General features: G+C 44.5%; 2 protein-coding genes across 2 annotated transcripts in view; one reads left to right on the top strand and one right to left on the bottom strand.

The window, feature by feature from the left end:
* The window catches only part of COLEC12 (collectin subfamily member 12), a 179,009-nt gene that overhangs the window by 110,114 nt on the left and 56,115 nt on the right, over positions 1-12,780 (top strand). The window lies entirely within an intron of this gene.
* Positions 8,969-12,780, bottom strand: part of LOC147915259 (uncharacterized) — a 108,725-nt gene continuing 104,913 nt past the window's right edge. Inside the window, exon 4 of the mRNA XM_087439022.1 lies at positions 8,969-9,308. Within this exon, the coding sequence (XP_087295148.1) occupies positions 9,096-9,308 (213 nt within the window). The 3' untranslated portion in view covers positions 8,969-9,095. The remainder of the gene's footprint in view (positions 9,309-12,780) is intronic.

Below are 12,780 nucleotides of genomic sequence, written 5' to 3'. Positions count from 1 at the left end.
TCAGCACTAAAAAGAAATAAGCTATCAAGCCACAAAAAGACATAGAGGAAACTTAAATGTGTATTTCTAAGTGAAAGAAGCCAATTTGGAAAGGCCACATGCTGTATGATTCCAACTATATGACATTGTAGAAAAGGCAAAACTATGGAGACAGTAAAAAGATCAGTGATTGACAGGGGTTGGGGGAAAGCAGGATGAATAGGCAAGGCACAGAGGACTTTTCAGAGGAAGTGAAACTACTCTGTGTGATACCATAATGATGGATACGTGTCATTATACATTTGTCCAAACCCGTAGAATGTACAACACCAAGAATGAACTCTAATGTGAACTGTGGTCTTTGGGTGATTATGATGTGTCAATGTAGGTTCCTCAATTGTAACAAATGTACCACTCTGGTGGGGGTTATGCGTAGGGGGTGGGCAGGAAGTACATGAGAAATCTCTATACTTTCCCCTCAATTTTGCTGTGAACCTAAAACTGCTCTAAAAAGTAAAATCTTGATTTTTTTTTTAAATGAGAGGATAGAAAGTCTAAGGTCTCTTATCGACATGCTTCTCCAACTTTAATGAGCAAAGGAATCACTTAAAGATCTTGTTGAAATGTAGATTCTGATTCATTAAGCCTGGGGAGAGGCCTGAGGTTCTGCATCTAACAAGTTTCCAGGTGATGCCACTGCTGCTGGTGCACAGACAGTGCTTTGAGTATGGAGGTCTTCTAGCATTATCATTCTGGGATTCCAAGATGGCAGCAACCACATCTTAGTCTTCCAGTCATCACTGTATGTCCACATTTGGTTAGGTGTCTTGCATGGTTGGTACTCAATAATGTTAGATACATTGGATCTAGTTAGCACAGAATAAGTGGGTCAAAGGGACATGGTCGAAGGGAAGTTTGTAACTTTAACTGCTCAATGATTCTGCAGTTCCCTGAAGGCTCCATTCCTCAAGGGCCAAACCAGAGCCTGGCCTTCTTCCCCACTCCTACCCACAGTAGGTTCCCTGGTAATCCTAACTTTCTCCGTGGTGGGCTTATTCACCCTAACTCTATCCCCAGCTTGCTCTGACTGACTTAGTCCAAAATGAGATCAACCTCAAAGGACATCTGATAAATGCCATTAGGAGGCACCTTACTCTTCCAAAGATTTTATTTTGCAGATTAAATCACACCCTCCCCACATACACTGTGACATATGAAGTATCTTCCTCTACTCCGACACCCTTTGTTCTGGTAACCAATACCAGCGCTTCATTTGCTGCCTGTGGCAGCTCCATGCATTTTTCCTTGTGCACTGGAAGTTACTACTCTTTGGAATGGTTGCAGAAGCTAGAGGCCAGAATTCATTATCTCTGTAGGGAAACATATTCATAAAATCAAGACAAAAATATGGCATGAATTCAAAATTTCTTTTCATTCTGTCTTTTGTTTAATCCCATTTTAAGCCACTTGTTTAGAGTTGGGTCTAATTAGAGTACTTCAGAAATCAGGGCTCACTGTGTTGAACCTATAAAGAAGTGGATGCTAATTTTTTAACCTGATCTTTTCTTATAAAGCCTCAAAGGACAACACTATGTATTTTTGTATGACTGTCAAGGGACAACAGCAGCTGCAAATATTTGACCTAGATAAACAGATTACCATTCACTTCGTCTGAAAATACAGGGATAATTAACTTGGACAACCATATAAACAGCAGGGGTCTCCTCCAGACTGTCTGCCTTCCTAAATCAGCAGATAGCCTCCTAGAGAACTGCTCCAGCAAGGCCATTCAGTGTAGTTGCCTTCTATTGCTGTATTTTGAATTGTTCTAATGAACCGTGTGGTATTGTGGAAAGAACTTTTGGGCATTTCAGTCTTCTTGGGTTTATTCCTATGTCCCATCCCACTCATGTTTATCCATTTGGTAAGGTATATAATGGATTTGTTCTTCTGAGTTAAACAAAATTTTTTTCTTCATTGTGCAAAATTGATAATTTAGTCTGTTACTAGCCACTGAGCCCCTGGAATCACAGACACCTGGAATCACAGAGTTACACCAGACCTGAGAGGTCATCCGGCCTAATCCCCTGTCTGATGCCTGATTTCCCTCCACAGATTCTCTGCCCAATGGGGCCTCATGCTAGTCTGCGCTTGCAAGTGTTCAGCTATAGGTTGTAAGTTCCCTCAAGGCCTCCTTGTCTTTGAAAAGTGCTCCTTATAAGAAAGTTCTTCCTGAGATTGAGCTGAAATCCATTTCCGTCTAGTTCCCATCTTACAGGTGACAGGGCTTCGTGTATTTTAAGTACAGATTATATTCCCCTGTGTCTCCTCGTCTTCATGTCCTTATGTCAGAGATAACACTTCACCATCCTGGTCACTCTTCTTTGAACAGGCTCCTGCCTCTCTCAACCTTCCTTGAGTTTGTGGCCCAGACTGGTCCATCCTCTGAGTTGGAGTCAGACTAGCCTTCTGGAGCAGTTCTTCTCACCTTGGCTGCACCTTGGAATCACCTGGACAATGCCTGGACCCCATATTCAGAGATCCTGATTTCATTGACCTGGGGTATGGTTTGAGCATCAGGATTTGTAAAAACTTCTGGGGTATATAAAATGTAGCTGAGAACCACAATTCTAGAGTCTTTAGCAATCAGAAGCATTGCTGGCTGCACAAGGTTGAGTGTGGAGAAGGGATGCAAGTCGGGGGAGGGTGGTTAGGGTGGAGGAGAAGCTACAACCTTTTGAATTGGTGGGTCTCTCCGTAAGCTGGAGCTCATACTTGTTTCTTGGTTTTTAGGTTTTAATCTTGAATTTTTTTACATTGATACCAAACCAATATAATCATAACTTACGTTTCACAGCTGAACTAGCTGAGCTCATCTTTTTATGTTTCATGTTTTATCATGTTTCTGGCAGATATTATTTTATTTTGCTCTCTGTGATGTTATGATGAGGCATTTGGGGAGTTGGGATGAGGGGGTAGACATCGCCCTCCTGAGATGTCACTCCCCTCCTCTCCTCCATCACACTACGTATTACACATTAGCTGCACCAGATCACTAACTCATGTTGAATTTGCTACTCACTTAAACTCCTAGGTCTTTTGCCGTCATGCTACTACTAAGCCATTACCCTCATCTTATATTTTGGCAGTTGCTTTTTTTTAATTAAAAAATTCGCCATTAATACTGATAAAGTCTGGGTGGGAGGATGTGGCTTAGATGTGCCATAGCATTGAGCTTCCCAATCCTAGACTCTGGAATTAGCTGGACTTGCCCATGAGATCACATGCAGTACTGGAAAACCACAGACTTCCCGTGTGAGACTGTCTTATAAAGTGTACAGCATGGAGGCATAGACCAGTAGGTGTGCAGGCAGACACCCCAAAAAAGGAATTGCGTTTTAAAAGAAGAGTGGAGTACAACCCATTTGCCCAATACATGCCACATTCACCATATTCATTGTAAACACATCATTTCATCTAACCTATACAGTAATCCTGTGATGTGCGGGTAATTATGCCCATATTACAGATGAGGAAACTGGGGCTCAGAGGGGCTAAGACTAATAATGGGGTGTCAGGATGGAAATGTGGGTCATGCTCTTTCTACCACACCATATTGCTAAGGTAAGGAAGGCCCTTCATTCCTTTTGAATCTCATTGTTTTGGGTTTGCTCCAGAGTTCCAGCCTTTCAGTCTTTCTGAATCCTATTTCTGCATGCCATGCATTTGCTGCGTTAGGAAAACCTGCTCCATTAGGAAGAGATGCAGAACGCTTAGGAGAGACTTTTTCTACCTTTGAGCAATTTGCTATATAAAGTAATAAGTCAGACCATACACTTGTGAAACTAATTGATCCTTTATTCTTGACTCTCTGCATCATAAGTAGAAAGAAAAGGGGATATTTTTTTCATCAGTGTGTCTGAATGGTTTATACAGGTAGTCCCAAACTTGGAGCAGGAAAAGTGATTTGTAAGGCAGATATTTGATAATTTAAAGATATGTTTTTGTCCTAGAAATAGTATTTTATCTTTTGGCTATCTGCAATGCCTGTTTAACCCACATCGTACGTGGTATGTGGTAATGAAAATACCATTCCAGCTCCATCGTGAGTACATTACAGATTATTGTAGCAGTGGTTTCCTAATTCCTGTACGGCTCCTGTCTCCCCCGGGGTGGCAGTAGCTTTTTTAGCTCTCTAGAAGATCACAGATTTGGTATGCTTGTTTAACATGCCCAAGTAATGAGTTCTTGATATTCATAAATCCAGCAATTATTTTCCTGATGAGAGGTGGACTATTTTAACAGAACACAAACTACACGAGACTTTAGAACTGCAGAACATTCAAGATTTAGATATCCCTTCCTCCTCCTGTCAGTTTTGTGCCAGACTTACTGAAAATTGAGGTTTTGAAGCAGAATTATGTCTCAGTACAATGGACTATTTCAAAAATTCCTTCGTACATGAATACTTACTTCTGCACTTTTCTGCACATGCTTTGGAATGGAAGGGGTCCCTTCCTGCACTCACCTAACTCTCTCTGAGTCTGGTTCGGCTGGCTTTGTCATGTATAAAAGTCTCAACTGCTTATCTCAGCACCTTTGACATTCTGTGGTTTTTTGGGAAAGGGCTAATTAAAAATGGAATTAAAATGGATAGAAATCTATTTTTTCACTAGGCAGGGCCATTTGCCCAGGAGGCTGGAAGGGGACCACGTGTGAGACTCTGCACAAGACCCTGTCCCCCTCTCTCTCTGTTCTCACTCACTTTGATCTTCTCTCCTCTCTCTTGCAAGCATATATATTCTGCCTGAGTGGAAAGCTGAGGCGTGTGCATATGAGTCTCTAAGCACTTGAAGCCATTCATTTCTAGGTTTCAAACTTGATTTCTGATGTACCCCTCACTCTGTTTCATCACATCCGTCCAACCTTGGGGTCCTGGTCTGAAACTTCAAGGCAGAGTCCTAACTAGAACCCACAACCCTAGAGATGTAGGAGGTGATGACAGTGTGTGTGTAAGTGTGTAATTAAATGTGTATACTTGTAGAATTGAAATGAATGCTACATTAATAGTCAGCATACGTTTGGGGCACTTCATGTGTGCTAGGCACTGTTGACAAAAAGACAAAAAGATACAGTTCTAGTCTCTGTTACAACGAAAGATAATTCATGTAATGGGATGGTGTGCAAGTGCAGCGGGAGTCACCCTGAGAGGGGAGAGGGACCCCCTGAGAAGTCAGGCTTCACAGAGGACCTAGAGTTTTGAGATGGGTTACAGAGGATGAGTAAAATTGGGCAGGCAAGCAAGCAGGGGAAGGTGTTCCAGGCAGGGCAAAGCATGTACAAGGGACATGTGAGACGCTATCGTGTGCTCTGGAAGATACAATCACTCTGAAGTCTGAGCTGAGGGCTGCAGGAAGAGGGCAAGGGGAAGAGTCAGATGGGGTCCCATCATGCAGGCCCGAGGAGCCATGCTATGGAGTTTATGTTTTATACTCTAGGCAACGGGAAGCTACCGAAAAATTTCAGACCGGGGAAAAGACATGGCCAGACATGTTGGACATCAAAGCTGAGGCATGTATGCTAAAAATAATCCAATTCAGAGGGAAGTAAGATTCTTTCTTCATCACTGGAAAAAAAAAAAATAAAGCTCTTACCTCAGCTTTGGGTAGAAATCTTTGCTTTTTCCTCCGGAAATACAGCTTCATCTTCTCCTTTGTGGTTTCTGTGCTGGTGCTTTCTTAATCTGGTCCTGCAAGCAAAGCTGCCAGATGGCTCCCGTCCTGTGTGCTGTCCCGGGCATGCTCGCCTGTCAGGGTTGATGGATGAACTCCTCCCTCGTGCTCTGACCTCTGCCTTGCCACCTTCCCAACTGTGCGACTCTGGACTCGCGATCGAACCATCGTGTGTGGAGATTCATGAGCCCCCTTGGGAGTAAACCACTTCTCTTAAATCACTTGTCAGAGGCACTGAGAGGCCGCTACTTAGTGGAACATTAGAAACAGTTTTAGTATTTTGAACTTTGACCTGAATAAGTTGTGATCACTCTGAGGTTGTCTTTCTCTTCTGCTCTTTGTTCCTTTATTTCTTCTTATTTCCCTCTGGTTTTCCTCTATTTCCTTTACTTTTCCAAAATTTTTAGGTTGCATGGACCTGGTTAGGAGTAAGTGAACCTTTTTGCTTGTTACCACTTTTTCTTCTAGTGAAGATCAAGTGTTGTGATAAAAGCATTGAATAATCCACCCAGCTCTGCTCTACCAAACAGAGTGAACCCTGGGTTGGGGAGGGCATGTTGTTGGAAACCAGCCTATACGTGTCCACCACCACACCCCGCTCAGTCCTCACCCAAGGATGTTCACGGTTCTTTCTGGCGGTTTGGATATAAGGTTCTTGAAGGCACTGGTGGAAAGAAAGAACTGGGAGGAAGAAGTAGAACTGTTAAGAAAGGGACAGCAGAGGAGAGCAAGCATATAGGAAAGAAGGAAAGAAAGATGAGAACTGAGAGGGTAGCATCCAGGAGTGAAAAGGGAAAATAGATCAGGAAGAAATACACAGTGTCAGAAGTCTTGAAAGGACAAGACAAAAGATGATTCTCTTAGTAGATCCTTTGGCACTCAGAGTTCCCCCAGTGGAGCAGTACACACTGCTACCTGGACGGAGCCAGTTCTCTACAACTTTGAGAAGAATTGCAAAGACTTCCATTGTAAGTTCCTGCAGGTGGGAGCTGGGTGCTGTTTGCCTCCTCCTTTCTCCCTCACTAGCCACACCCTTTGGGGCTCACTGTTGGTCATCCTGCTGCAGGACCTGTGGCAATCGCATCTGAGTGTTTTGGTTCACAGAGCATTGCACTGGGGGTTTTTACATGGTTTCACAGGAATGGAAGCATATTCTCAAGCTCTGGCACCTGTCCTTGCAGCCACTTTACTGAAACAGTGGAGCAACTTAAAATAGCCGTAGTCTGTCTACTTTTATAAGTTTTTGTTTTTAATTCACAACTGGGGTGTGTGGTCCATCTTCTGATGGGCGTCAGCTCTGTGTGGCCAGGCTACCATGGACCGGGGTGTCCTCCAGGAAACACGCCAGGCAGTGAAAGCTCTGTGTCAACAGTGGAAAGTGTTGGCTGCTCCGGGATATTCCACCCACAAGTAATTGCTGTGGTATTTTTAAAATGTCTCTGTCAGGATACAGGCAGGGCTGGTGCTGTATCCGTCCTGATTGATCAGTGTCTGTGCCTGTGCCAGAGCATTTATTAATATTTGGAAAGCACCCCGGATATGGGGTTAGGGCTGAAGTTGTGCACAATCACATATGCTCCTTTTGGTTGAACTGGTATTTGGGATATGGGATGTGTTAACGTCTGAATTAAACCACAGCCCTCTCAGTGGGCAGGAGTGCCAGCCCCACCCACTCACTCACCAACTTTTCCCCAACCCCACTCCCCGCCGCCCTCGAGCCCAGGAGTGAGGGCTTACACGTGCCCAGCTGGGGGAGCCCCTTTATCTCCACACCACCTGTGCTGCTCACCAGCTTCCCTGTCTTTCTTTGGACAACAAGTGCACCAAGTTCAGGCTCTGAATAGACAAAGGATTAAAGGCTTTTGAAATCAAAAATAGGTCTTCAAAGCTGCCAGCAATGGCCAGGGATTCCCTCCACAACAGCATGGGTCCAAAAACCCAGCCCAGCACACATCTCCCAAATGCTCTGGGAAGCTCATTTCCTTTGTGCAACAAGGTCTCTGCTGTCTGTGGGTCTCAGACTTGGATGCTGAGGAGCAAGCATTGCTGGAGCGGGGAGAGAGGTGGCTTCCGTGCCAACTAAGACCCTGCAGAATCTAGGGGTTATGCCCATTACAGGGGTCTGAGTACAGGGGATCCTGCAGCACGCGTTGTCGGTCCAGCTAGGGGACCTAAGCTTTCCAGGGTCTGGTTCTAATTCATTTGGGTTCTTTATGAGTTTGGGCCACCAGCCCGACTGATGGGCATCAGACCCCTTGGGCTCACCTGTGCTGAGTGCATCGTGTGCCCGTTGCTCAGCTGCCACCTGGAAGCCATTAGCATTGAAATGGTGTCAGCCGCTTTCCACGCACTCAGCGCTGCAGGAGGCACAGTCCAGCACAGCCCGGGTCGTAGGAGCCAGGAGCCTTTCACTTCCTATGGGATTTCCAGTTTAGAACCCAGTGAAGCCCTACCCTCCAAGCCACCATCAGATCCCCTTCTCCCCCTTTCCTTTCCTCCTCTTTTGGACCCAAGAGCAATGACACTTGCGGGGGGATCCTGGCATCTATCCTGTTCCATTTCTTGCCCACTTTGTAGGTTCAAAGGGAAGAGGGTACAGATACGTCATGCTTTAAAAAGCCTCCAGGAAAGGAGTTGCATTTTACATTCTCTGCTGTGTGTATTTTGTAAAATGGAAGGTCGGAGGGGAGCCCTCAGAGGAAACGGGGCCTCCAGCCTCTAGTTCTCTAAAGTCCTGATAATAACTACATCGTAACCATAGCTGCCAGTGGTACCTGGTCATGTGCGAGGAGCTACATTTGCCTTCCTCTAATCCTTGTAATAGCCCTGCAGACCAGGACGCTCTCTCGTAGATTGAGCCGCTAATAAAGGAAACATTGGATTCTATCCAAGGTCTTCACAATTCCGAAGCCTACACTCTTTGTGCTCTACAAACTCATGCCCCCCTTTAGGCCCAGGTAGGGTGGAAGCCCCAGGAGGACAAAGAAGCAAAGGAGGAACAAACATCTGCAGTTCACACTAGATAGCCAGTCATGGGTTTTTCTAAGGAAGCAAAATGATCTTTTGAAAGGAAACTCACGCAGTCTGTCAGCTTCTGGCCAACTTGACTGCAGTACAACCTGCCAAAAACAGCCAAAACCGTGTTTTGGGTATGAAAGCAGCTGTTATAATAAATTCCTCTGCTCTGCCTCTTTTTCCTGTTATGGTAGAATGACTGTTTAAAGTAAATGTCTCCAAATACACAGATTTTCTGGGGTCATGCAAACGTTTTTTAATTGGTAGGCTCTATTACATTTTTTGGTGAAGTTAGGAGGTAAACAGAATGCCACACGCCATTTCAGATTCGTGCAGGATAAAGTCTCTGGATTCTGGAAGCTTTATTCCTTACCCCCGACCCCCTTGGGCCAGAGCCTTCTCAGGCTTTGAGCTTGTTCCAGAATGAATGGATTTCTGCCTCTCTGCTATCCCAGGACTTCCAAAGCAGAGGGAGGGGAATGAGTGCACAAAACATAGAGTCAGATCTGGATTTGACTCCCGGTTCTGCCAACTGCTAATGTGTAGCCTCAAGCAGGTTACTCTGAGCCTCCATCTCCCGATCTGTAAAATTGGTATAATAATAACTACTCATTAGGTTTGTCATGAAGTTTAAAACAAAAATCAAAATAATAGCAAACATTTACATAATTCTTATGATATGCCATGTGCTCTTCAGGTGCTTTTACTTGTATTGACTCAGGTAATCTTCTCAATGGCTCTGGGAGGTCGGTACTGTGCCGGTCATATTCTACCTCCTGGGGATACAGCAGTGAGTGTAACTGACAGAAATCTCTGCCTGCATGAAACTTACATTCTTATTGAGGGAGGACAAAAGATCAGTAAAATAGATAATATGTTAGATGATGGTAAGTGCTATGGAGAAAAATAAAACAGGAAAGGGAGATGGATAATGTGGTGGGAATACTGCAATTTTCCAAAAGAATGATCAGGGAAAAACCTCTCTGACAAGGTGACATTTGAGTAAAGACCTGAAAGAGAGCTGTGAGGGTGTCCCAAGGACAGAGTCCTAGGCAGAGGAAACAGCAAATACAAAGGCCCTGTTGCCACGTGTCTGGTGTGTTCAAGGTACAGCAAGGGGGCCAGTGTGCCTGGAGGAGAAGGAGCAAGGGGGAGAGTAGATGAGGTCAGAGAGGTCGGGGTTGGGGAGTAGACGGTGTAGGGCCTCATGGGCCTCAGCTCTTCATCTCAGTGAGACAAGAAACTGCCAGAAGAGTTTGAGCAGAAGACGGACATGATCAAGATGAAGCCAGACTTATAGAAAGGACACTTCTGGTTCCTTCTCCACAGCTGCTGCTCCTGCTGTTGGTTCCCACAAGGACAGTTGCCAACTTTTTGAGACTGTTTGAGTAGGACATTTCTTAACAGCACATCTGGGCCTCTGCTGTCAACATTGTACTTGTTGATTTTAACAAGAGATGAACTTTCCACAACTTTCCCTGTCTCTGCATCCAGCCTCCTTCCTTCTTCTGGATGATTCTGTCCTTTGCTGCCTCTCTGCATTGGATTATCTTGATGATGCTGCTTAACTGGCTGCATAGACGACTGTGGTCTACACTGGTAATTCATAATGCATAACTATGCTGAAGTAGTTATTGGGACCAGGGATGCACAGATAAATATTGCTTGGGCCCCAGGCAACCAAGAGAATCACTGGAGATGAAGGGTGAGGGAGGAGATATTTGTCAATGGAATTTCCCCCTCAGTGTGACAGACAGAGAACTTATTAACACCTATAAATTCCTTTGGAAGAGGATTATGATATCCTCATACTTCCTGTGAGAGGCCAGGGATCAGCAGTTTTGAGCCTCAGGTCCATGGGTGGCTTCTGGAGCCCATGGATCTCCTGAAATCATGTCCAAATGTATGTCTGTGTGCATTTTTCTGGGGAGAGGTCAGAGCTTTCATGTTGCTTATTCCTTGAATGACTTCTTCACAATTGCAGGCCATAGTTGCCACATTGGATATGCTAGTGCCTTAGCCTATATGCAAGCATGTGAAAATGTACACATTTCAAAGAGGTTTAAAGGGACTTGTTAGTTCCCTAATATTAACAATCTGTAATACCTATGTTTGACAAATATTCCTTATAGTGTTCCCAAGATAGAAAGATAAATTATGGTCTCTTAGGAGGTGTGGAATGTATTTTTGAGGACATCAAGGTGTACTATCACTCAAGGTCTGTTTTGCCTCTTTGCTCAGTGACTAAATCACCAAGAATTCACTTGCTGTATTAGATCATTTATTCTCATATGCTCTTCATGGCCTTTGAAACACCTCCAATTCCAGCAATGCTTTACAGACATGCATATGAGCCAAGTAGTTTAAAACAACAGCCTGGACCTTAGGTATTTGGAAGCCCCCCCATCCTCTCGGGTCCTTCATGGAACAGGGCCCACATGCAAGATGAGGTCCAAGCTCAGAAGGGGAACAAAGAGAAGAACTTAACAGGGAAGTGTAGAGACTTTGCAGCAGTACAGTGATAGAAATATACATTCCTAAAGTCACGCTGGCACATACTGGCATCCTCTGGTCCTGGGGGAGAGTGTGCACTTGGGGCATCTGTTGGTTGATGCTCACCTGCAGATGTCCCTGAAGCCCACCAGGCGGAATTTGGTGGCGATGCTGCCATTTCCCTGAGCTCCAGAGCTCTACCACTTTAATCGGTTCTGCCCAGTTCAGAGAAGCCCTCAAGGGGTTCTTAGCTGGGACTTAGAGAAGTCAACAAAAGGATTTGTTGGGAATGACTGATCCCACGCCCTAGAATGCAAACCCTGTACAGTTTATGGTAACTAATTATAGACAATAAACTATAAAGGACATACAGTGGGTTTTGATATCAGGTTTCAGTTCCTCCTCACTAAGGAATTGGTAAAAACCCTTCATCAGTACGGCTAAGGAAGTCATTCTGGTCCTGTCTGAATCCATTGCCATATGTCCATACAGCCCTTTCCCCCACTGTTGAGTCTGGCGGGAGATGTCTGCTTCTCACATCAGAGTCAGAAGCATCATCATGCCCCCCATTTATCGCTGTGGATGGGAGAAAGTGCAACGATTGGAAACGTCAAATGTGATAAGCTCTTATTTGATAAGTAGGTAAGATCAGCAATATAAATTATAAAACAGAAGTCTGTTTACTTGTTCTTCAGTTGCATAGGAATTTCACATTTTTCATCAAGATGGAAATTTAAAAAGAGGAAAACTATGAAAAGTGCCATCGCCACGGATTCCGTCTGTGTTCCTGTCCCCCGCCACCACCGCCAACATGTCAGTTTTGTCCTGGTCACAGGGGAGCCATGGTCTGTGCTCCTCTCTAATTTGAATATACTGTTAAAAGATAAACTGAGGCATATTAAGAATTTTAAGAGTTTATTTGAGCAAAAATCTATTCCAGTTGGGCAGTGGCCAACCAGAAGTAGTTAGGCACACTCCACCCCCAGGAGCCAGGGGGAAAAGACTTACGTGAAGGTGCAGAGGCAAAGAAAGGAAATTACTGATTGGCTATAGCTTAAAGCCTAGTTGGCTGTTTGTGATTTTGGTTGTCCTTAGGTTTTGATTTCCTAACCTTGAGGCATTTCAGGCTTAGGTTTTGGTTTGTTCACGTAGGCCGCCGTGGTGTTCGAGCCACCTCAGTCTAATGGCCTCCTTGTTTAGTTAATTTAACAACACCAGTCTCTTAGGGAGGTTCATTATCTTTTGCAACAGAGCTGTAATCTCTTTCCTTTAAGGATGGGAGGAGGTTTAATCTGTTTATCTGCTGGAAGATCAGACTAAAACATGGATCCCGCATTCATGAGACATAGTACACTTCCTGTGTTACAACATTAAATGTCCCCTTGGCAGAAAGTAGTTTGAGGTATACCCTTGAATCACTAACTGCTCACCATTGAGTGACTACCCATAGTCAGTAAGTAGCACTTTCAGGCATACCCTACAAATGAAAATAGGTAGGAAACTCTATTTTGCACCTACTTCAGGGTTTGAATAGTCTACTCCCCGCTGTGGCTTGAGGACT

Source organism: Ceratotherium simum, chromosome 14 (genome assembly GCF_057802395.1).
Source record: "Ceratotherium simum simum isolate JZ-2026a chromosome 14, ASM5780239v1, whole genome shotgun sequence".
NCBI classification, from domain to species: domain Eukaryota; kingdom Metazoa; phylum Chordata; class Mammalia; order Perissodactyla; family Rhinocerotidae; genus Ceratotherium; species Ceratotherium simum.
The sequence above is the reverse complement of the archived record's forward strand: the minus strand, read 5'-3'. Positions and strand labels throughout refer to the sequence as shown.